The sequence below is a fragment of the Rhamphochromis longiceps genome, linkage group LG11 (assembly GCF_057381845.1).
Source record: "Rhamphochromis longiceps isolate RC_006_pf linkage group LG11, R_longiceps_female_GT1.1, whole genome shotgun sequence".
Classification (NCBI taxonomy): Eukaryota; Metazoa; Chordata; class Actinopteri; order Cichliformes; family Cichlidae; genus Rhamphochromis; species Rhamphochromis longiceps.
This window is the reverse complement of record NC_140567.1, coordinates 20,567,205-20,589,900: the sequence shown is the minus strand read 5'-3', so window position 1 is coordinate 20,589,900 and position 22,696 is coordinate 20,567,205. Positions and strand designations below refer to the sequence as shown.

General features: G+C 37.9%; 1 protein-coding gene across 1 annotated transcript; it reads right to left on the bottom strand.

Moving 5' to 3' along the window:
• Positions 1–11: 11 nt before the first annotated feature.
• On the bottom strand, positions 12–20,644 carry jazf1b (JAZF zinc finger 1b). The gene is made up of 5 exons (XM_085422749.1): positions 20,398–20,644; positions 7,626–7,698; positions 6,784–6,980; positions 4,051–4,220; positions 12–2,559 (listed from the first exon to the last, which is right to left on the bottom strand). The coding sequence occupies exons 1-5, from the start codon at positions 20,510–20,512 to the stop codon at positions 2,383–2,385; spliced, it is 732 nt and encodes a 243-aa protein (XP_085278875.1). The 5' UTR covers positions 20,513–20,644; the 3' UTR covers positions 12–2,382.
• Between the last annotated feature and the right edge of the window lie 2,052 nt (positions 20,645–22,696).

Genomic DNA, 22,696 nt, shown 5'->3' with positions numbered 1-22,696 from the left:
AATAATGCAAACGTCAGAAGAGCAGAGAAACCTTTATTGTAAAGTAACAAACGTTTACATGAAGCAGCTTCAAGAAGAAATACAGTACGTCACCACCTCTGGTTTTACCGTTTCAGATATATACTTCCATACTTTTTTTTTTTTTAAACTTCAGAAATATATGAAAATATAATTTAATGCACTTGACACTAGACAATACATTCACTGTACACTATATCAAAGAGTTGTCTCCATACTGGCAGTTCAGTTTTGCCATGATTCCTATTTGGACTTTAGTTCCTTAACACAAACACCAAGCTGTGAAAATAACCTAGTGGCTCAGATTCGAGAATTTCACGCTCGGTTTTCAATTACTTTAATTATTAAGTCTTTACAAATGGCTAACACATTTTTATGGCACAAACTAAGAGCTGCATGTGTTCCCTCGCAGCCTAAGAGCAGGACTATGAGAATGCAAATGTGCTGAATATACTGACACTAGTTCCTCTTTTCCCATTATCCATGACAGACAGCTAGTTTTGTGAGACCTGAGACCTGTACTATGAAACAGGATTTGGGCTTATCCAGGAAAAATCTGCTAAACCTGGGTTATCAACTCAATAAGGAGGTTCACTTCTTAGCAACGTACATCGCCATGTTGACTTATCACATACACCTAACCTGTATTTGAGATAATAATCCAACAGGTACGAAATCTAACCAATCAGTTCTGTGGAAAATGGCGTTCCCATTCTTGGAAGATTTGAGGTTTTTCTTGATCACGTCAAGAAATGCAAATTCATAGAAGCACTTTTCTTATATTCCGGTTATTCTTTTAAAGAAACAATATATAATCCTAAAAGGGGAACCCATTTGTACTTTGCATATAGGCTAAGCCTTTTTTTATTTATGGTAAACTATTAGATTGTCCTGTGTGTTAAGTATAAAGCTGATACTGATAAGTTTTCCAACTTGCAGGGTCAGCATTCTTGTTAGTTTTCTTTCATAGCTTCAATAAAAGTGCTTTTTCAGTCATTTTCAAAAAAGTACTTAAAGCTCAAACACATCCATACAGCACTGATATACTATAGTGCTTTTTGTTACTACACATACTCACAGCTGTGCTGCTTTTCAGTTTGTATCATGTCTTTAATTTTAGAAAAATATAAAAAGCTTCCTTTTTAATATCAATCTGTTGCCACAAGACCTGTCCATGTTTCTGATTGGTCAGATGCTACCAACGCCATCCCACAGCTACTAAGCTGAAAGCCACCTCTGCCTGATTACCTTATCTGGGTTCACTTATGGCATAGATATTGTGGGTATGGTGAACCTGCTTCATAACTCAGGCCTCAGGCAGTCAGTGAATAGTAAACAGAGTGGGCTGACTGCCTGTGTTCAGCAGCTTTGAAAATAAAGTTATACAAAGACTTTTTGGAATGGTTTACATTTCAAGGCAACTGCTGTTATTACAGAAATCTTACAATACTGAAAAGATGAAATGATTGATGTACATCTTTCCTTGGAGCAATGTAGAACGTGCAACTCTACACTCACTGTATATACACACTAGAAACAAGATGTTGGTAAAAATGCTAATTTATTTGGCAACTTTTATAAAAGTGCTTCAATCCCTTACTGTAAATAAGCATGGAAAACTGCTTACGTCTTCAGGGAAGCTGTCAGGAACATGAGGAACAATGACAGCTTAAATACTATCAGAACACTTGGGCAGGATTATGATGCTGAAATGTTAGCAAAGAAAAAAAAAAATCACCTGAGAACATTCTTTTGGTGCTCACACACATGTTTAAAGTAAAACTTATCAAAAATGTTTTGAATTCTTGTGATATGAAAGGAACAGTAACTACAATAAGTCCAACAAATGATCAGTAACATTAAGCCTATTAGAGATTGCCAAATAATGCTTTTATGCTGGATTTCATGCTATAAAACATTATATAAAACACTGAATTTGTCTCAGTCACATTTTATCGTAAAAAAAGAAACTCTTCAATGTGACAAATGCATGGTACGATTGCTTCCTTTCTCAACAATTATCCCAATCTTTTCTCTCCTTCCCTTTAAACCAGAATGCCCAGCAGTACATGTAAGGCTACTTGTGACCTGGGCTAACACATGCCTTCACCATCTGTCAAATGCTAAATAAATAAATGATAGTTTAAATGTGCAAAATGCAAAAATGTGAACAAAATAAAGATTCAACATTCTGAATAAAAGATATGAAAGAACAATAATATGTTTATACCATGCAATAGTGTGTAGTGTAGTAAAATACAACGAGAGGGGAAGAAAAGGGGGAGACAGCTGCTGCTGGTGATAGTGGTCTGTTGATGGTTGCTGACATAGCCTGAAGGCAAGTGCTGGTACCTCACTCAGGCTCTACTGCTGCAACTTGCGGATCATGTCAGTAGAGATGGGTGGGTGGAAGTTGATTGTGTGGTGGCGGAGACCCTGAGATGTTTTGTAGCTCTTCCCACAACGACACTTAAAGGGTTTGCGCACCCTTATCTGAGTTCGGTGGCCGTTCTTGGCATGATACTTAATTCCGTTTACATTCTGTAATGGAACAAGGAAATGAAAGAGCCACCACTTTAGACACGCACCATCCAAAGACACAACAAAATAACCTTGAAGCTATTGTAATTTAACCAGTCAGAGGACCAGGATTCTCTCTCTGCGAATGGAAGATGTGTAGAGTTAGTTCACATCTGCATTGACTCTCAAGGACTCTGGGTTAGTTGATGTATTTTAAAATATTAAAATTAATATTATAGAGTTGTCCTTGTTAGTGGAAAGACTGTTATTTAGTGCAGATATACATATTCCTTTTTTTCAAAAGGTGATTAGTTTATTTATAGTAGTCTGTGACTTATGGAGGAAACTGGTTGTGTTCTCCCCTGCATAGATTACAAAACCAAAGCAATGCAAAGTGTTTTTACTTGGAAATAATCACATGTTAAGCCAAAACTCTTCACTGACACATTTCTGGTGCATATAAAGCAGATGATTATGCTTATGATCATTTAATAGGAGACGCTCAGAACAGAAAGGGGAGAGCTGGAGGAGGAGAGCTATTGATTTTTAAATTCTGGTGTGCACTGCTTGGAGAAAAGAATATTGACACATAAAACTATACGCATGTGCGTCTGATTAGCCAGTCCAAAAGTATGAGCATAAAAGTATAGTTATATTAGGTTCCAATTGTCAGAAGGTCAGATTTCAGAACATCGCTGCAGAAATTAGCTGGCTTGGCTCTAAACCTTTGTTTCCTTTTATCCAAAGGTCTGAAGGCTGAGGAACAGATTGTTTCCCAGAACTGTGGCCTCCATCACAGTCCTTCCTGCCCCGCAAAAATCACAAATTCTGAAAATTATACGCACCTACAGATATAGTTATATACCCATCTTCATTCTTAGAGACCGGTATTTTAAAATCATAGTCATACCAAAATGAAAAAGGCAAGGGATATTATGATTGATCTAAAATATAGTGTATATAGTGTAGGGTTAGGGTAGGGTAGTCTATAGTGTAGCATTAAAGGAATTCACAGACTTGGGTATATCTATGATATTTACCAGTCAACATCTGAATGTAGGACAAGATGTTTTCTTGTTTCAAATCTATCTTGTTTTACTGCTAAACAGATGCCTAAGGCTGCCTGCTACCTCAGACTAAGTCATCGCCTATAACCCTGTCATTCACGTCAGCAATGCAATTTTCTCAGGCTGCACATAATTTATTCCAACCACATACACCAGATGTGGATGGAAAATGCTATAAAAACTCCACATCTCTGAAGTGGACTAGATGTATGCATTTCTGTTGTTGTAATGCTCAACTAAGAACCAATTTTCCATTGTCAACAGCAGGGAATCGGCTGGATTTATTTTGAAAGTAAATAAAATCACATCTCTCACACTTAATACAATGCAAATATGTCTGGTTTTCATTTGGTCTCTCTGGTCATGATAAAGATATTTCACACCGTTTTATTATGTTTACAACAGGCATCCTAATAAGATTTAAGAGACCACGAATGAAACTTACCTTATATCTCTTTTTACATCCTGGAACTGGGCATGCAAAAGGCTTTTCATCTCCTCCGTTCATGTACATGGAACTGAGGATGGACTCGGAGCTGATGGCGCTTTCTGTGGTCCATGACTCATCACTGTCAGACTCCTCAAACTCTACATCCTCTTCGTCACACTCACTTCCTGTTAGAGGGTGAAAGATTTAAAGTCAAATAGCAAACGCCTGAGGGCATCTTCACCAGGATTATATTACACAAACCTGCTTCCAAGAAGCTTTGTTTTATGCATATTTTCTATTAGGGGTGGGTTTTTATAATCGATTCATCGATTAAAATCGATTCTGGCTTGGATAACGTAAAATCGATTCATTAAAATCCTGAATCGATTTTTTAATATAAATTTATTTTGTCCGAAATGCCAGAATCTCTGGTGACATCTCACAAAATTTCAAGAACCACCAAACAGTAAATGAGAGCAGGTACAGGGATTCTGCACATAGACTTAAACACACAGCGCGACCCGCGGATCAGAATCAGTTAGATGTCGCCTTTCTCACAGTCGGGGCTGAAAGCCGACAGCTCGCTGATCCGGGTCGGCGCTTTGTGTTCACGCCCTTTATGCGCTGATTCTAAAGCTGTTAGTTTGATCTCTCTCCAAACAATATTGACCGAACCAGCAGCTAAAGAAGATCCAAACGCTTCACATAAACATCGTCATGAATTCACTCTTTTACTGTTTTGCTTCCATTGCGATGCGCAGCTCGCTCTCTCTCTCTCCCTCCCACCCTCTCTCTCTCTCTCGAACAGTTTCGCTTTCTTCATTATTCGCTTGCTTGTTATGCACAAGTCTACTGTTGTTTACAGCGCTGTCGGCCGCTGTTTTTTTCCCTTTTACATTCTTCCGAAAAGAAAACCTCATTTCTGCTGTTCAATACTGAACAAATTTAAACTTTTTAATATTATTCAAAATGCAAAATGCTTAGCCGTGTGTCTAATAAAACCGCTGTAACGTCAGAGGTAATGTTCATTAATTAATGGTTTTCTTTCGTTTTTGATGTACTGCAGAATATTTTTATAAAATCCCAGGCCAGGAAAATCACCTACATGTTTTTCTGTGTTTTATCTTCAGCTACTTTGACACAAAGGCATCTGCTGTGATGCTCACACCTTGGATAAAGTCTTGCGAGTGTCAGCTTCCTTTTTATAGATACAAAAATATGTAAATGTTCTGATCTGAATTATACTTCTGACTGTCAAAATTTCCCAGATTTAAATCGAATCGAATCGAATTAAATCGAATCGTGGATCGAATCGATTTGGGACCTTGTGAATCGGAATTGAATCGATTCTAGAAATCAGTGACGATACCCAGCCCTATTTTCTATGACGATGAAACCCTGGCCTCTGAGCTTTCAGCCTGACCAACGTGGACCCTTCACAGCATGTGTTCAAGGATAGCATTCCCACAATCTTGACTTCATTTGTTGCAAGTTTTTGGAAAGACTGAAATATGCAAATTGTGGGAAAGAATTTAGGCATTTCATTGAGGTCTTAGGTCAACACGCTGCTATTGTTTTATTAATTCATTAAAGATGCCATTCCAGAAAAATGCATACTTCACAAAAAGAAGACAGAAGTACGTGGGAAAACGCTGCAAAAAAATAAAAGGGGGGTCCTGTTATTTATAAAGCTAAATAAAGAAACCTAATTAGCTGGACTTTAAGGGCTGTCCCTGATTTTTTGCAGCCTTACAGCGAGCTTCTTTATGGATGTCAAGTCAGGCCCAGCAAGCTCCAGAACTTTCTCACTGTTCCCCCCCCCCAAAAAAATAAATAAAAAAATAAAAAATCCATCATGATCTATTATGATGTTTGTCCTTTTAATTTTTAATGGTATTTAAAAAACATGTAATAATTCAATCATATAATTAATCTAAAGAATAGATTATGCATTTATGAGGGCATGGAAAGAAAAGATGAACACAGACACCATGTGGTCACTTTTCATGTCAACACCAGACACATGAAAGATTTTTTTATATAGTGACAGCCGAGGCAATAAAACACTGCAGCTATAGTGCCTGAACAGGCAAATACAAACTAAACAGACTCAAAGTGGCTGCTTGCTTGTAATTAAGCTCAATGAGGAAGACTGCTGCAGAGGCCACACTGGAGACTGGAATTACCAGCACCAACTCAGCCCGAGTCAGGGAACATTTCTCCCAGGGAATTGATCAAAGTCAGCAAAACTCTCTGATCGTGGGACTTCCCGATCCTGAAAGGACTTCTTTTAGTAGAATAGTTCTTTCAGCAGGATGTAGCAAAAAGACAAAGCCCACAGACTGTGTGAGGTTTGTTCTTGGTAGTGTTGCATGTGGATAACTTAATTCAACAAAAACAAAAACTGTCAATCACAGAAAAATATTTTTTGTTATTCAACCTGTGTTTTTTAGCTGATTTACTTACAGGATAATTCATTTAGATGATACTAAAAACAGAAACTTTGGCTTTAACATGGATATTAAACAGAGAGATACATATAATAAATATTAGGTATTAACAGTAAACTATTAGATTTCCTTATAATAAAGACTCAGCACAAGGATCAACACCAGGAATGACAAACTTTAGTAACCAATCATTTAACTGTAGCTTCAGTTAGAAAAATACATGAATGTTAAGCATCTGGAAATACACATCCTATCCTGGAAACCTAATTAGATGAACTAGTGTGTTGATTATGGTTACCTGTAGGTGTGCTGCTACGGAAAGAAGAAGAAGGGGTGATGGGTGGGGTGACTGGAGGGGTGAGGTTTCCACTGGTGTGGCGGGGTGGTGTGGAAACATTGCTACGTGACAGATTGCCTGTAAGAGACAGAGACAACTTGGGCTGCACCTTCTTCTTCAGGGCCTCGTGTTCTCGCCTTGCAGCATCTGTCATGAACCTGGCGTTGTGAGGTATAAAACTTGTAAGGGTTTGCAAACTTTTTGGATGGAAAAAAAAGAGCATCATCTCATTCAGACTACAATCTAGTGTACTGTAGGTTTGGTACTGCTTAAGAAAAAAAAAATCAGTGGCTGCATTTCCCTTTGGGCTTTATGATTGACAGTAAAGTCGTCAGCAAATGTGCACCATAAAACCAAAATGTTAATATAGACACTGTTAAAGCAAATGTGGAATTAACAAATTAGGTGATAGCCACATCAAGATGTGTTTGTGTGAGCAGGGAGACAGAGGCAGACCTTCTTGTACAATGGTTTGCTGCATAAGGCTCTTAAAACGACTGCACAAGCAGCATATCAAAGACAACCAGGATGAACGCAGTGCAATAAAACACCCAACTGCCAAATACTGTAGCAATTCATTTAAGCAATCCACCAGATGACGTTTTTTAGATTGTTGGTAGAACCTCAAAGGAGTACAGCACAAACTTTTCTAGTTAAATCTTTTCAGGCAAACCACTAATAATATTCATCTTATGATTTTGTCAGATTTTAGTAAATTAAAGTCACTTTACTGAAAAGTGAGTTACTGCATTACTAAGTTAACCTTCAGTGGGGTTATTTCAAAAGGAAACTTGTTTCTTTACCTGTTGATATAGCTAAGAGCAACATATGTTGGCTGCTGCTGCTCCTGCTTCTCCAGGAGACATGGGTCTGTATCTGGGAAGACAAGATAGACATAAAGGCAGAAATTTAGCCACAAAATATACCAGTGAACAATGGCACAATTCTTCAATTTTACATTAAAGTTTGTCATATTTTCATGCCAAAGTTATTTTATTTTTTGTTATCCATTTATTACCCTAAGACAACTGTTGAACTGAATTTAATTACTTATACAATTTGGTCCTTAATTACTTTTCAGGGTCCCTACACTCCAAACAGTTTCATATAACAAAAAAAAGAAAAAAGAAAAAAAAGAATGAAAATAAAATATGTATAACTAATAGATAATATATCTGGTTATATAATAACTATTATATGAAATTACATAAAGCAAGTTGCCATATAATAACTTCAGAAGTATTACAGCAAACAAACTACATTCAAATATTCATACCTATACCCAATGCATAAACTAAATACAATAGAAAACGTTTTAAGCTATACAGTCAAAAACTAAAGACATCTTTAAGCTGTTTTAAATGTAATCCATTACATCATTTTACAGAACAGCTGCTGTATGATCATGGTGACAAAAACATAGGTAGGTATTCCAGAGAGAAGACTGCATCAGAGCACTACATTGTCTCTCGTCAGAATACAAGAAGAACGAATCACCAATTACATGCGAGGCTAGCATCATCAAGCTTCATATGAGCTTTTGTGATTCATACGACCAACCCGGTACAGCTCTAAAGTAATAAACATTTCACATTTTAAAACAAAAATGAATTTGTGTCAATGCACCATAAGGCAGAATGGTGTTTTTGACCTAAATAAGGATAGCCAGTTCTCCCTCCAATGCAGTCTTGGTGTCACAGGGAGGATGAAGCACACAAAAGTATGCATTATCCACCTAGAACTAGCCTCTCAACCAAAAACAAACAAACAAACCCAAAACAAAACAAAAAACCCCAACAACCTCAAAACTATCTCAATTATTTTCAGTGATATGCCAGGCTGTGTTGGATGCACTGTTGTGTTCCATGTTTGTGGCAAAGTACTTTTTCTACCCAGACAGGCAGGCACAGAGGAAAGGTGCGGCTATGTGGGAACTTATGCTGACTTTAGTGATTTTTAAAGGGGTGTTTTTAGAAGCCAGCTTTATTGTGCATGTTGACACAGTGGAAATATAATCAGGAAGAGTTTTGGCAACAAAAATGAAAAGGAAAAAATAGAGCAGCTAGTAAATATGGAGGGCTTTAGATTTAGAGAAGTATCCTTTTCAAAACTTTGGCACCAGATAACGTTAACATGACAAACGGCTCTGTAAGTCATCTGTAATCTACTCTGTGTCATACTAACACATATATGAATAAATTAAGGGTCTTGCAAAAGGTTAGTCAGTGTGCACCTTGGCAGTGCGCTTTGATCAAGAGTTCCAGGTATTCATTTGTGTGGAAGAATTTGATAGGATGTGTTGTCAAGAAAAGGATGTGGGCTCAGCTCTGAAAATATTTTGTAGAACTACTCAAAAGCAAGGTATTGTGCAATGCACATCATTATTGTTTTAAAGATGATGTAATGATTATCAAGAAAACTGATGCTGGAGAAGATCCATAAGCTGATGTTAGCTTCTAAACCAGCTTCTCGTGTCCTTTGAAAGACGTCTACAAAGTTCATGTCATATCTGCTTAACGCTAGAAAAAAACAAAACAATGTCTAGACTGTCAATTCAGTTTTATCTATACAGCACCAAATCACAACAACAATCAAGGTGCTCTATATTGTAAGGTAAAGATCCTACAATATTAGAAAGAAACCCGAACAATCGCACAACCCCAGGAGTAAGCACTTGGAAACAGCGGGAAGGAAAAACCTCAGACAGAACCAAATTTAGACATGAAAACCCAGAGCAAAAAGAGACAAGACAAGAATGGGAGAAAGAACCAGAGTTTAATAGTTACTGGTAATTAAATGCAGTGATGTATAAATAAACAGGGAGTTAAAACAGTGAAGAAAAAAAACAAACCACTCATACATGTATCACTGGAAGTCCCCAAGCAGCCCGAATCCATTGGATCATAGCCAAGGGATGGCTTAGGGTCACCTGATCCACCACCCAACTATATGCTTTATCAAAAAGCAAAGTTTTAAGCCTAATCTGAAAATTAATGAGGCTGTTTATCTCCCAAATCACAACTGGGATATGGCTACATAGTAAAGGGGCCTAATAATAAATTACAACAGTGTAGCCTAGAAGTGTTACATTCATGAATAAATGAAGCATCAGTAATATTGCACAAATGAATGGAGGCTGTCCTACATTTTTGTTTAATGTAATCATTAAATATTTCTCACAGTACTGGAGGTCAAAGCAATCCCATTTAAAGTAAATATCTGGTTACACACCAAATTTCGAAGATTTGTAGGACCAGGTACACAAACTTAAGCTTTTTCTGAATTTAAAAGCAGGAAATTAGAGCTAATCCAGGCCTTTATGTCATTAAAGCTATAGTTTAACTAAATTTGTATCATCTGGCTTCATAGATAATTAAAGCTAGGTATCACCTGCATAGCGATGAAAATATATGCAGTGTTTTCTAATAGTATTGTCTAAGGAAAGCATGGACAATGTAAAAAGTATTGGTCCCAGCAAAGAACCCTGTGGAACTCCATGACTAACCTGTGTGAGGACTCCCTATTACCCTGCACAAATTAAAATCTGTCAGATATAATTTAAACCACTGCATTGTTGTTTTTTTAAATAACAATTTTGTGTTCTAATCTCTGTAGTAAGATTTTGTGGTCAACAGGATCAAACACTGCACCTCAAATATAACCAGACAATAACAGAGATGAACCCACTGTCAGAGGCAGTAAGAAGATCATTTGTAACATTCACTATTTCCATTTCTGTGCTATGACGCACTCTAAATCCTGACTTAAAATCTTCAAAAAGAAAAAAAACAAAACATTTCTTTGCAAGTAATCATTTGACTACTTCTTCAAAAATTTTAGAAATAAAAAGAGAAGGTAAGAAATTGGCCTATATAGCTAAGACAGCTGAATCAAAAAAAGGGCTTTTAAGTAAAGGTTTATTTATTCATCATATTTAAAACTGGAGCATTAATTAATGGTATACGTTTTTGAGTAGAATTGAGGGGTCTAAAGGCATTTCGATGGTTTAGAGGAACACATTATTGAAGTTAACTCAGAAAACTCAGAAAAACAAAAAATTGAAGACAAAGACTAAATAAATGTTAGCAGTTTTGAAAGTGGCTATACTTAATGGCACATCTGTGGGGCGGCTGTGAATATTTTTTCTCTAATGGTTAAAATTTTGTTCTGTTCTACAACACTGTTTTATATAAAATATAGAACAAGACTGCTCAGGAGCCTTCTGTTTTAAATTTCCATTGCAGTTTTTAAAAAAGCTGCTCTGCAGACGCCACATTGCTTACACATGACCACACTTGACACATACTGTGTTTTCCCATGCTGTGCTCCAGACATTCATCTTGCTCAGTGGTGCTAAATGTACAACAATAGCCAATCTCCACACCCTGAGGTGAAGCAGGGCTGACTTCAAACACTCTTCCCACTGCTGTCCATGTGGGCAAAGAGAAGATGCCCCATAAAACAACAGTTTCTACCACTTACCAACTAAACCTCCATGTCCAACTCTGTGAAAGACTGCTACCCCCATGTGGTTAAAACTATTACTCATTTTGCCTATGTGCTTATTTGTACACTTACACTTAAACACTTACACCTAAGGCCATTTCCAACACTGAATTTTAAATTATGGTTTTGTAAGGCACAAATACTAAAGTGCTGCTTTAACAAGCTATGTGTATTGAGTAACAAAAAAAATAATGCTAATCATACTGATAATTGCCAATTTCTATTTGATATAATATAAAAAAAATACTAAGGCATTGATATGAAACACATGGTAAAGATGCAATTAAAGTTCTTGGTTAAAGGAGTAAGCAACACCTTTTTCATGCTGTAATAAAAATCTTGAGTCATGCTCATTTATTGCTTCCACTGCCTTGGGATTTTACTCCTGTTTGCATCTTTCTTTGTTTAGTGATTTCCCCGAGTTCGAATACAATTCTCCTGGACAGAAAGACCTAGAGGGTCAAAGAAGAACTTGTTAGGTTTAGGGGCTCTCTTTCCCTTTTAGGTGACTATTTATTTTGTCTTCTAAATATACCTGCTATTTATAAAACTGCAAGGCTGGAGTTGAATACCACACATCACCACTTTTCAGTAGTGGATGCTGGTACCACATGTTTGCAGACTGGTCATATTCTAACTTTTGTTCAAACACACTGATTAGAAGTTCCACCTAATACATCAGACTTTTGATGTATAAGAGAAATATAGGTTAAGCTAAATGTAGAAAAAAATCCAAATGAGAGAGATTTAAATTATGCAGACACAATTGCTCATAAAGACATGGACACCTCACACAACGCTCTAAATTTTTTATCAGTGAAACCCAAACCACATTTAAGCAATATAAATATAAAAAAATATAATCAACAAGGCATCAGTCAGTCAGTCTTAATTTAAAGTCACCATAGGCGTCAGAAGGCAAAGAGCTTTGTACAGTTAGTTTGTACAGCCAAATATCTAGTAAATTGTGGCAGAGTGTTATGATAGATAGAGCAGGTCAAATCTCAGCACCTAAGGCAGAAGGTTTCTTTCAAGGCCTCAGTCGTAAGCAAGTGTTTCATTAACAGTGGATTTATCCCCAGTGAGAAGGATAGCACACCTCTCTTTACTCTCCAGCCAAAGTCATGGAAACATAGAGTAGGAAAGACACATTCATTACGACACTATTCCCATGCCAAAAGCACAGGACTGTGCATATACTACTGTAGGGACTTTTCTGAGCAGTGGGTAATGGCATGTGTCTGTGAGAGAGTGCACAAGAAATCCCTACTAAAATCCCTAATGAGTTTCAAGCAAAGGAATGGCGGTCTGCTCATGCAGCAGTGGATCGGTCTGTCCCTGCACGCTGTAAATCACACACACCTCAGGTAGGACCAGAGAGGAGGCCAGCAGGGGCCAGCTCCCCACAGCCTCCGCTATTCTTTTGGGGCCACCAGCAGTCAAGCACCAGGACGAAGGCGCCTCAAATAGAGATGGGAACCCCTCTAATCAGACTACACAGGTGGTCCACTTTGGTGGCCAGTTATTAGAAGCCTTCTGGGAAACAAAAAAAAAAGGGATTTATTCACCATCGCTACTTCTAGAGGCAAAGAAGCACAAGCTCCTTCATGGTCAAGTGGGAAAGAAAGACAAATCAGACTTAAAACATTTAATATGTAATTTGATTTCTGATTTCCACTGACATTTTATCAAAATATGTATTAGTTTAAACCACTTTCTGCTCTGCAATCCAAAACTTCCCACACAAGTTGTGGTTTTCAGCAAATTCCCTTTTCCCCCCACAAACAACACACAGTTCACAAAGAAAAGTTTTCATTTAGCAACATGCAAGAAAAAAAATCTGGATACAATGACAAACGCTGTTAATTTTTGTAGTAATGTTATTTAAAAACAAAAACAAAAAACAAACATTTATTGGACCTAAACTCTTTTCCAAAAGAGCACTGAACTTTCATCTAGGAGTTTGTCTTGGCAGTGTTTTTTAAGCATTTCTTAAGACTTTAAAGTATTTCAATTAAGAGGTCTAGCCTTGACATGATGATGCACAATCATTTACATTTTGGTATAAACCACTTAATTAATTTATGTGACACTTGTGTATGAGAGTGAATCCTGACTGAATTAGTGGTTTCAGTGTATCTCTGGACCACTAAGACATTCTGTGAAAGGAAACCTAGAGACTATCACACAACAAACCTTCCTGGGGCAAGGGGAAGACACACACACACACACACACACACACACACACACACACACACCTCTCTCATTTCCACCAGTGTCTAGCTCTCCACCCTCATGGCCAAATGCACTGCAGGGTAGAGCAGAGTGGTGAGCATTATGGTGACATGTTTATGGTGGCTCTGAGCAGCAGGGAACATTACCAGGAGTGGTGGCACAGGTAATTCATTACAATGTGACCTCGAAGGAGGAAATGAAACAGAGTCAATCTCCATGTGTACAAGCTGCCTTTGTGGCTTACTGAAAAAACATGGCAGGGTTAAAATAATCCATTATCGATGTGTTTAATTCAGACAGAACCTCATGTGCTTTCACAAAGATGTGTTTTCACAAACACATACCAAAACATACAATAATTATTTCTTATGGCCATTTACTAATTTTGATCCATCTGGAGAATACATTCTTAATGAATTAATTATTTCCCTGGTGTATCAAATAATAAAAAATATGAGTTTCTTAATGTTTTCTGACAAACAGTCCCAATCCCAAAAATACTGAGCTTACAGTAAAACACGGCAAAGCAACAAATCGTTAAAAATAACTAATATTTTTAGTTTTTTTTAAAAAAAAATGACTTCAGATTGATTTTCTGTTACTCTAATAATAAATAAACCATTCCAGCACGGTGTGCCAGGAATAATTATTTTTAAATTTGAGTCTGAATTTAACTTTGCAGCTGTTTTGTTTATAAACTTGTGTATTCGGAAGGCTAAAGAAGTCCTGTGCATAGCAAAGCAATGTGCGACAAGTAACCAGGAAACAACTTTAGGTCAAACTTGGGTGTTACAGATAAAATCACTAAAATAATAGACTCCAGCAAAAATATCACGTTGACTACGCATGTTGTGTAATGTCAACATAGGCTGTACATTATCTCCTGTGTGAAACCTTTTTATGAAGTATGTTGCAGTCACCACACAGGAACAGAAGCAGCAGTGTCGGGGGTTGGGGAAATGTAATTAGGCTCACCAGGTGCACAGATCAGGGAACTAGTTGCTGTTTCCCAAATTTATTACTTCCGCGCAGATTATGAGGGTGCAGAGCAAAATCTACCAAACGAGCCTCCAGTGAGGACTGGCAACAAGCAGACTCATTGTTATCGTGTATGGACACTACAGGCCATCTACCCAGCAACACATACGCACACACTAAAAGGTTTAAATAACACGATCGCCATTTTCTTTTGGTCTACAGTGGCCTGGTTGCTCAGTGAGAAAGTAAACATTTCAGCGAATAGGTGGGTACAGTTTTTATACCACACAAGAATATCAAGTTCACAGGAGCTCTTTCAGGCTTAAGCCAGCATGCATTACAGTCAGAATTCAAACTTTCCTCGTCCTGATTAGCATGTGCCGATTTTGCTCACAAAGGCCCAAGAGGACAGCCTGACTCTCATTATTAACTTAAAACTCAAAATATAGTTTAATTCACAATGGGGTTAAAAAAAAATAAAAAAATAACCCCACTACCTTGAGTTTATACTTTGTTACAGGAAAAATGATTCTATGTTTCTTTACCTTCTTTTAAATGTACAAAGATGCCCTTTGTTCATTGTTTGGATGCCCTTTGTCTATGGTTAGATTAGTTTAGAATTATCCTTTTAGACTTTCTCAGCAAAGACATACTGTTTTGGGACATATTGTTTTAGATTGTTTTATCTCTCACAGCTTTCTCCCAGCTCTCTGCTGACGAGACTATCGCCACATATGGAGTTGTTTATTTTATCTGTTTTGTATTTTCTTATCCTGTTCTCACTGTGTTTCCTATAAAAAGTGCCCAGCCTCTGTACACGGTGTGAGTTGTTCTGAACAGCTTACCCGTGTGCACGTTAAAGCATAAAAAGTGATCTTGTCTCATTGTGTCTTTATTTCTCCTGGGTCTTTTACAGAGTTTTCCCCCAACATACTTCATCTGTGCTGATAATCTATATTTTCATTGCAGCTAACAAAAAAGCAATAAGTTTCAATATTCTCTTGATAAATGACCCTAGCTAGACTCTTCGATCAGGCTAGAATGTGAAAAATATGTAGAGTTGTTAAAATGAACTGACTAACTTCTGGCCTATAATACCCATCTAAAAAGACAGCAACCAACAGCAAAGGAGCGCCATCTTTTGTTCACACACCCAACCAGCAGGCTGGCTAGCAGTGGACAAGAATGTGTTCTTGTTTTCCAGGCGCCTAATTATAATGGAGAATGTTCTTTAAGCAGCAGGCCACCAGATGAGGAGGAAGACATGCCAAATCAAGCACTCGCTCTGTAATTATGCTTCACAGGCACTTGGCACAACGCGCAAGATTTCTCACTTCTCAGAGTGAGCACAGGCCAGCAGACAAAGGAGGGGGGCAGCAAAGTTTTTCCACTTTGAGCCAACTAATTGCTTCATTATTCCCCAATAAGTCATTTGGAAGACTTTTTTTTCTAAGGCTAACACCTTGGACACATACACAGCACATAGTCAGAGAGCGGAGGATATTAAAGCCAGTCAGGCAACAAACAAGAACAACAGAGACAGCTGAGCCCTGTCAGCTTCAATAGCAAGAGTCTGAAATATTACATTAGGGAACAGATGTAGTTCCCCACAGTTTGACGATCACACGTTCAAATCGTGAGGATTGGAATTCACTTTCTTGACTAGCCTTTGTTAAAAAGACATAAATGCCTTAGCACTTATCAAAAAAAAATGCAGTATTCATAACATTTTAATATAAAAACGTGACAAGCAAGGATTAGATCGAAATGAAAAACCACAGGGCACTCTTCATAGGGTGGAATTTCTATGCTTTGTCCTCCTTTTTGATTTTAATGGGGACCATAGTTTACAAAATGAGTGTCATATTGTATTAGATAAGATGTGAAACTAGTGACTGAGATCAAAAACTAATTAGGAAAATGTTTACTTAGGGCAGGGGTCCCCAATCTCAGTCCACGAGGGCAGGGGTCCCCAATCTCAGTCCACGAGGGCCGGTGTCCCTGCAGGTTTTAGATCTCACCCTGGGTCAACACACCTGAATCACATGATTAGCTCATTGCCAGGCCTCTGGAGAACTTCAAGACATGTTGAGAAGGTAATTTATCCATTTAAATCAGCTGTGATGGATCAAGGACACATCTAAAACCTGCAGGGACACCGGCCCTCGTGGACTGAGATTGGGGACCCCTGACTTAGGGTATACGCATGGAGGCCATAGGCATGGAGGCCATAGGCATGGAGGCCATGAACTACTGCATTTGGTTCACTTTTTGGATCCAGTAGCTACAGAATTTACAGTTGAGGTCAGAAATCTGGATACGCTCATCAAGACTGATGCTTAATAACTTCTCGTTAGTGATTGTGATTGACAACTGGCAGTTTCTCTTTAACAATGTAAAAATGATTAGTTTGACACCACTCACTGATTAAGCAATAATCTGAGCAATGGGAAAGTCCATTGAACTCAGCGTTGTAGGGTTACACAAGTCGGGAAGGTCTCTTGGAGCCATTTCTAAACAACTGCCCATCATAATTTCAAACAACTTCATACAGAGTTGCAAAGTTACAGACATTCTGTACTTCAGTAGAAGTACAAACACTACTGTTAAAAAATACTCCAGTAAAAGTTGAAGTACTGATTCAATTTCTTTACTCAGGTAAAAGTCAAAAAGTAGAGACTCAAAATAAGAAAGCAAAAAAATAATTCTTTGGAGGATGTTTCTGGTTTTGTGCAAAGATAACCGAATTTTTTTTATTGTAATTATGCTCAGCTTGAACCTGAAGAAAAAGAAGGGACGTAAAAAAAATAAATCTGATTTCTGTTGCCTACATTGTAGAGGGTAACACAATAATTTCTATTGAAAGCTCCAGTAGATTTTCTTAGTGTACATGCTGTGATCAGCTGACCTGCTGCCCACTATGGATTTACACAACTGAATTTAACAAGAAGTCAGCAGATGTTTCACAGCTGACACTACACTGTTTATGCTGTCTTTATATTAGTCAGTATAAAGTCGATATAAGGGTAGAATTCAGCGAATGAATCTAAGCATCATCAGCTTAACTTCAAATTCATCTCTGCTTCACTTGATGTTGATGGTCTAGCTCAGTTTGTTTAGCAGCAAATTTCACAATATGAAAAAAAACATAATGTCAGATGTACAGACCCAATATCTGATTTAAAAACATTAGGACTTTTCCAGTTTATCAAATCCCACTGAGCAGTCCTTACCTTTAAATCTAACCTCTCTTCTTCCTCTCATGTCCTGTCTTTCTTATCTTTCTCCATCTCTGAGTGAAGTTAGCTCTCTTCCTTTTCTCTCCCTGTGAAATACAGAAGCTGGACCTTTAGCTAGCAACACACTGTGAGACAAACTGCACAAAAACAGTTTGTGTGTTTGCTGATGTTTGCTGAGCTGATAGAAATGACCTGACAGTTAAAAAAAAGTAACTCCCTTTATGCTCGCTCCCCTTCTGTAGCACTAGCTAGATGCCGAAGTACCTCAACTTATGGACACCTGCAGTAATTCGATGTTGTGGCAAAAAACAAACAAAGAAACCACTGTCCCATGTTTAACCTTTGACTATGGCACATGTCATCTCTTTTTATGTCACATCCTCTGATGATTAATAAATGCAGGCTCGCAGTGACAAAACAATAACTCCCCCCAAATGTGTTAAAGCAAAAGTAACAAGCCTGTTATGAAAATGTAAGAAGAAAGTGCAGATATTTGTTTAAAAATTGTGGGGAGTAAAAGTAAAATGTTTTCAGAAAAAAACTACTCAAGCAAAGTAGAGATACCTGAAAATTGTACTTAAGTACACTAACAAAGTACTTTACTTGAGGTATGTTTTCATGATGTGTTTATAGGAGTAAAGGGTGAGGCTTTCAAACCTAAGAAAACTGTCAAGCATGGTGATGGTAGCATCATGTTTTGGGGCTGTTTCGCTGCCAGGTATGTTGCACAAAGTCAATGGAATAATGAAGCAAGAAGAGTACCTTCAAGTTTTTCACCTTCACCTCCACCACACATCAACAGCTAGACGGGTGAAACTTGGACAAAACTGGGTTTTCCAACATGACAGTGATCCCAAACACACATCAAAACATGGTTTTGAAATGGAAAAAGGAGGCTAACATTAAACTTCTGGAAAGTCCCAACCTCAACCCAACTGAATATTTGGAGACTGTGCTTAGCTGGGTCCCAATCAATGTAACTGAACTCTATAAATTCTGCCAGGAAGAGTGGCCAAATATTCAACCAGAATTATGCCAAAAGCTTGTTGATGGCAACTAAAAGCATCTGGTTGAGGTGTAACTTGCTAAGTGAAATTTAACCAAATATTAGTCAAGTGTATGGATATATTTGAACCTGTGTGGATTTGAGAAAATCCAACATAAATTCAAACTTGTGCACCCAATTCTTATTTTGTAAAATTATTAGATATGCAGACTGCACAAGCGTTCCACCCTGAAAAAGAACAGATTAAAGAAATCACTCAGAACTCATGTTCATGATGAGTGTATGTAAACTTTAGACCATAGCTGCATATTCAGTCTATAGTTGTTTCCCTTTTATTCTAAAAGAGGGATTTTTTTTCACTTCATTTGCATATAGAGGTTCATTTAAATTGGTTTACAATCTTTACCTACTTAAATTCAAATGCATTACACTGCACTAACTTAAGATAACTAATGAAGTATCCCTCTGCAGAAAAAAATGTAATCAGTTAATTTCAATTCATTAACAAAAGCAACTTATATTAAGATTAACTATGTGCCAGCCGAACTCATTTAGATAAACTCCCCGAGAGGCTATAAAACAGCAATCAGAAAAAAAAAAAAAAGATGAACAGGCTAATAAAATAAATATTTCCACAGCCCCATCTATAATTGCTTCCCAATCTCCACCCACAGGCAGTGGCTATTATTGTCTTTCCCAGCATGAACTAGAGGAGGCGCCATTAAATGATAATCTTTTGGGGTGGGAGGCAGCATCTGTGTTGCTAGCCTGCAGTAGACAAACACCCATGTGGAATAGCATAGGTTTAGATTTGGACATTGTAGAATAACACCGGTTTTCTAACTTTTTCTTGCACTTGTCGTATTAAGCCAAATTATGGAAATTTACCAAGCAATACAGTTCTCAGTTTCCAGCCAATTTCCCCAAATTTTAGATTTGGGGCATTGTATATCTACAAAACAAAGAATACAACTTGTAAAAACAAACAAACAAACAAACAAGCAAACAAAAAAACCCACACACATTAAATAATAGATAACTCCAAGGTGCTCTGAACTAAGACAGATAATAAAAACGCTGGTAGTTTGGATAATATCTGAATTGTTGAACAATATTGGTTAGATAATATATTTCCACGAGTGTGTGTGTGTGTTTTTCATATTATTGTTCTCTTTTGAAGGGCCAATACCCAGACGTAGTATTTTTTTTCCTATGTCAGCTGGCGAAATGATATGCAATGTATATTTTTATATAGCCCAGTTAACTACGTTGTCAGGCGGACTGAAACAAGCTGCTGACTCTAAGTTGACTCACGACGTTTCCAGCTACGCGCGCGGGCCTGGCGCTGCATTAACTAATTGCACGCGCGACCCGGGCGCATATAGTAACTTCAAGTTTGTGTTTCTTCGATGTTGCAGCAGTAAAATAACACAGTGACACAGCTTTGAAAGAGAAAAGAAGAGGGGTAACATCAACTGCCGCCACACCTAGCAACAGGGTTGTCAGGACGCAGGAAGTAACTTGCTAGGTTGCTAATTAGCCACGTATGCTAAGCTGCAAACCGGGGCCATGGCCATTGCAGGCTGGGGCTCGGTACTTATCAGTTCTTACCGATGTGGTTATCCTCGATGTGGACGATGAGCTCGGACAGCGAGTCGAAGTGAAGTCCGCAGCCCCCGAACCTGCAAGCGTTGGAAAAGAAGGAAGCAGCGGCGATGCCTGTCATGGTCGCTGCAGCATTAGAAATGAGGGCAAGCGGCGGGGAAACAGCGGGGCGGACAGCGGTGGAAACAGCTGGAGCTCGCACTGGCAGCAGGCTGACTTCTCTCAGCTGCGTCAAACCAGCTGGAGACACTTAATGACACCGGAAGTGAGGCTGTTTGACTTTCATTAAAAAAGCCAAACAATTTTTCTAAATTGCCTCTAGTTATACAGTTCGTATCTGAAGTGAGTCCTTATGGCACGCCTGCAGTGAAGGGATGGCAATATATTAGATGAAAATTAAACTTTTGGCAAACTAGGATATATTGTTAGAGTTTAGGGTCGTACAGGATATTAAATGAGAATTGAAATAGACCTCATCTTGAAGTTTATAAACATTTTCGTATTCCTTTTAAAAGACGTAATCATTTTTTTAAAATATAATTTTGATTATTTTAAATAAAAATACACAATGTTGTTGCCATTGTTATGCCAAGAGCCTAAATATACATTTCGAAACGTCATCTTTTGGTCTGTCTAGCTACATTAATCACTTATTTAAAAAATTAAAAGTTTGTTTATAATTACGTGAACTGTTGGTCAAATTTGAATTATCAAGTAAAGCAGCAGATGAGTAAACGTTAAATGACAATTATCTAATAACAAAAGTGCGATTTTACACACACACACACACACACACACACACACACACACACACACACACACACACACACACACACACACACACACACACACACACACACACAAACAAACAAACTGCATTCCTAGAAACTGTGTAGTACGGTAGTTGGCTATATAGTTCTTGTAATGCTTTATAGGAAGTTGCTTTTTGAACAGTTTGCCTAATTTAACGCATGGAGTTTGCACACTTGGCTTGACTAATTAATAGACATCGTCACTGCAAATATTTTTCCTTATATTGACTTATTTGTATACCTTTTCTTTCAGTTTTCAAATTACCTTTAATTAAGTGCCAGGTAGGATGTGCGTCACTTCAACAAACTAAGTGTCTGCCTTCACCGGAATCGTATTCTAGAACTGACTGATGCTTGTTACATTTGCAATTATGTGCATATATTTTGTAGTAAATGTGGGTAATTAATAAGTCGTGCTGTGAATTCCACTTTGGAGCAACAAGTAGCTTAAGAGCATCTAATGGCCACAGAGCGGCAGTATTGGCCAGTGAATAAAGGTAAGTCATGTTCAGTGGATTAAAGGTCTCCCAGGACTATCTCTAACTCAGCCAACAGTATAGTCCTACAAGAGGTTTCATCCTTCCTAAGGATTTTATTTTTATATGTTTTTTTTCCTACTATCAACAGCACTTCACATGCCTTGTTCTGCAAAGTGATTTTATTTTCTGAGGTAGTCTGAGGTAGAGACAGGCTGGAATTAAGTGCATGCTGCCATTTTTCATCGTTCATTAATGCATAAAATCAATTTGAAAATGTGCACAGGTTCTGAATAACTACAGCATGTGTACGCTACATTTAATTAAATTACTTGTCAGAGTAACAGATCTGAAACATTTTGTGCCTTGTCATTAATCTAATCTGGAGCTGGTTTTCTTCCCCCCCCCCCCCCCCCCCCCCCCCCCCATCTGACTGTTTTCAGGAGAACAGAGTGACTGATGCAACAACTTGTAAGAGAGAAACACGGGTCTCTACAATGTATATGTGACAATATGCAACAAATGTTCCTTTTTAAAGAGGCAAAAAAGTGAGTGGAAGAATTCTTTAGTTACTTTTTTTGCATCCATGGACTGTGTGGTATCTTTGAGTCTGTGCCTGATGAATGTGTAATGGGTCATAACTGGGCTCATCCAAATTTCAGACCAGTGATGGTAAAACTTTTTTCTTTTCCAGTTATGCATGAGAACACTGTGGGATATTACTATGAAAGCATTACATCACTCACAGCTTCTTGTTTGAGGAAACTGATGGGTTTCTTTTAAAAATCCTGGCATGGCTTATCCTCTGTTATTTATTGAAGTTTTTGCTTGATGGGTAAGGCTTCACCTAATCATTACTCTTAAGTTTAGAGATGAGGTAATAGATATGTTTGGGATTCTTTGGGCTTAGGATGTACTGAATAGACTGTTCAACCTCACTGTGGAAACACATGCAGGCAAAGTCACGTTTAATAGCTGCTCGTAAGTGACCAAACCCTTCTGTTCTCTGGGAACTGC

Excerpts from the sequence above, each read along its gene's own strand:
- jazf1b (XM_085422749.1), bottom strand. The coding sequence starts at position 20,512 with ATGACAGGCATCGCCGCTGCTTCCTTCTTTTCCAACGCTTGCAGGTTC. Across the intron at positions 6,981-7,625 it reads GCTCTTAGCTATATCAACAG|GTTCATGACAGATGCTGCAA; the intron begins GTAAAGAAACAA and ends TCACAACGCCAG. Across the intron at positions 4,221-6,783 it reads CCGTAGCAGCACACCTACAG|GAAGTGAGTGTGACGAAGAG; the intron begins GTAACCATAATC and ends ACCCTCTAACAG.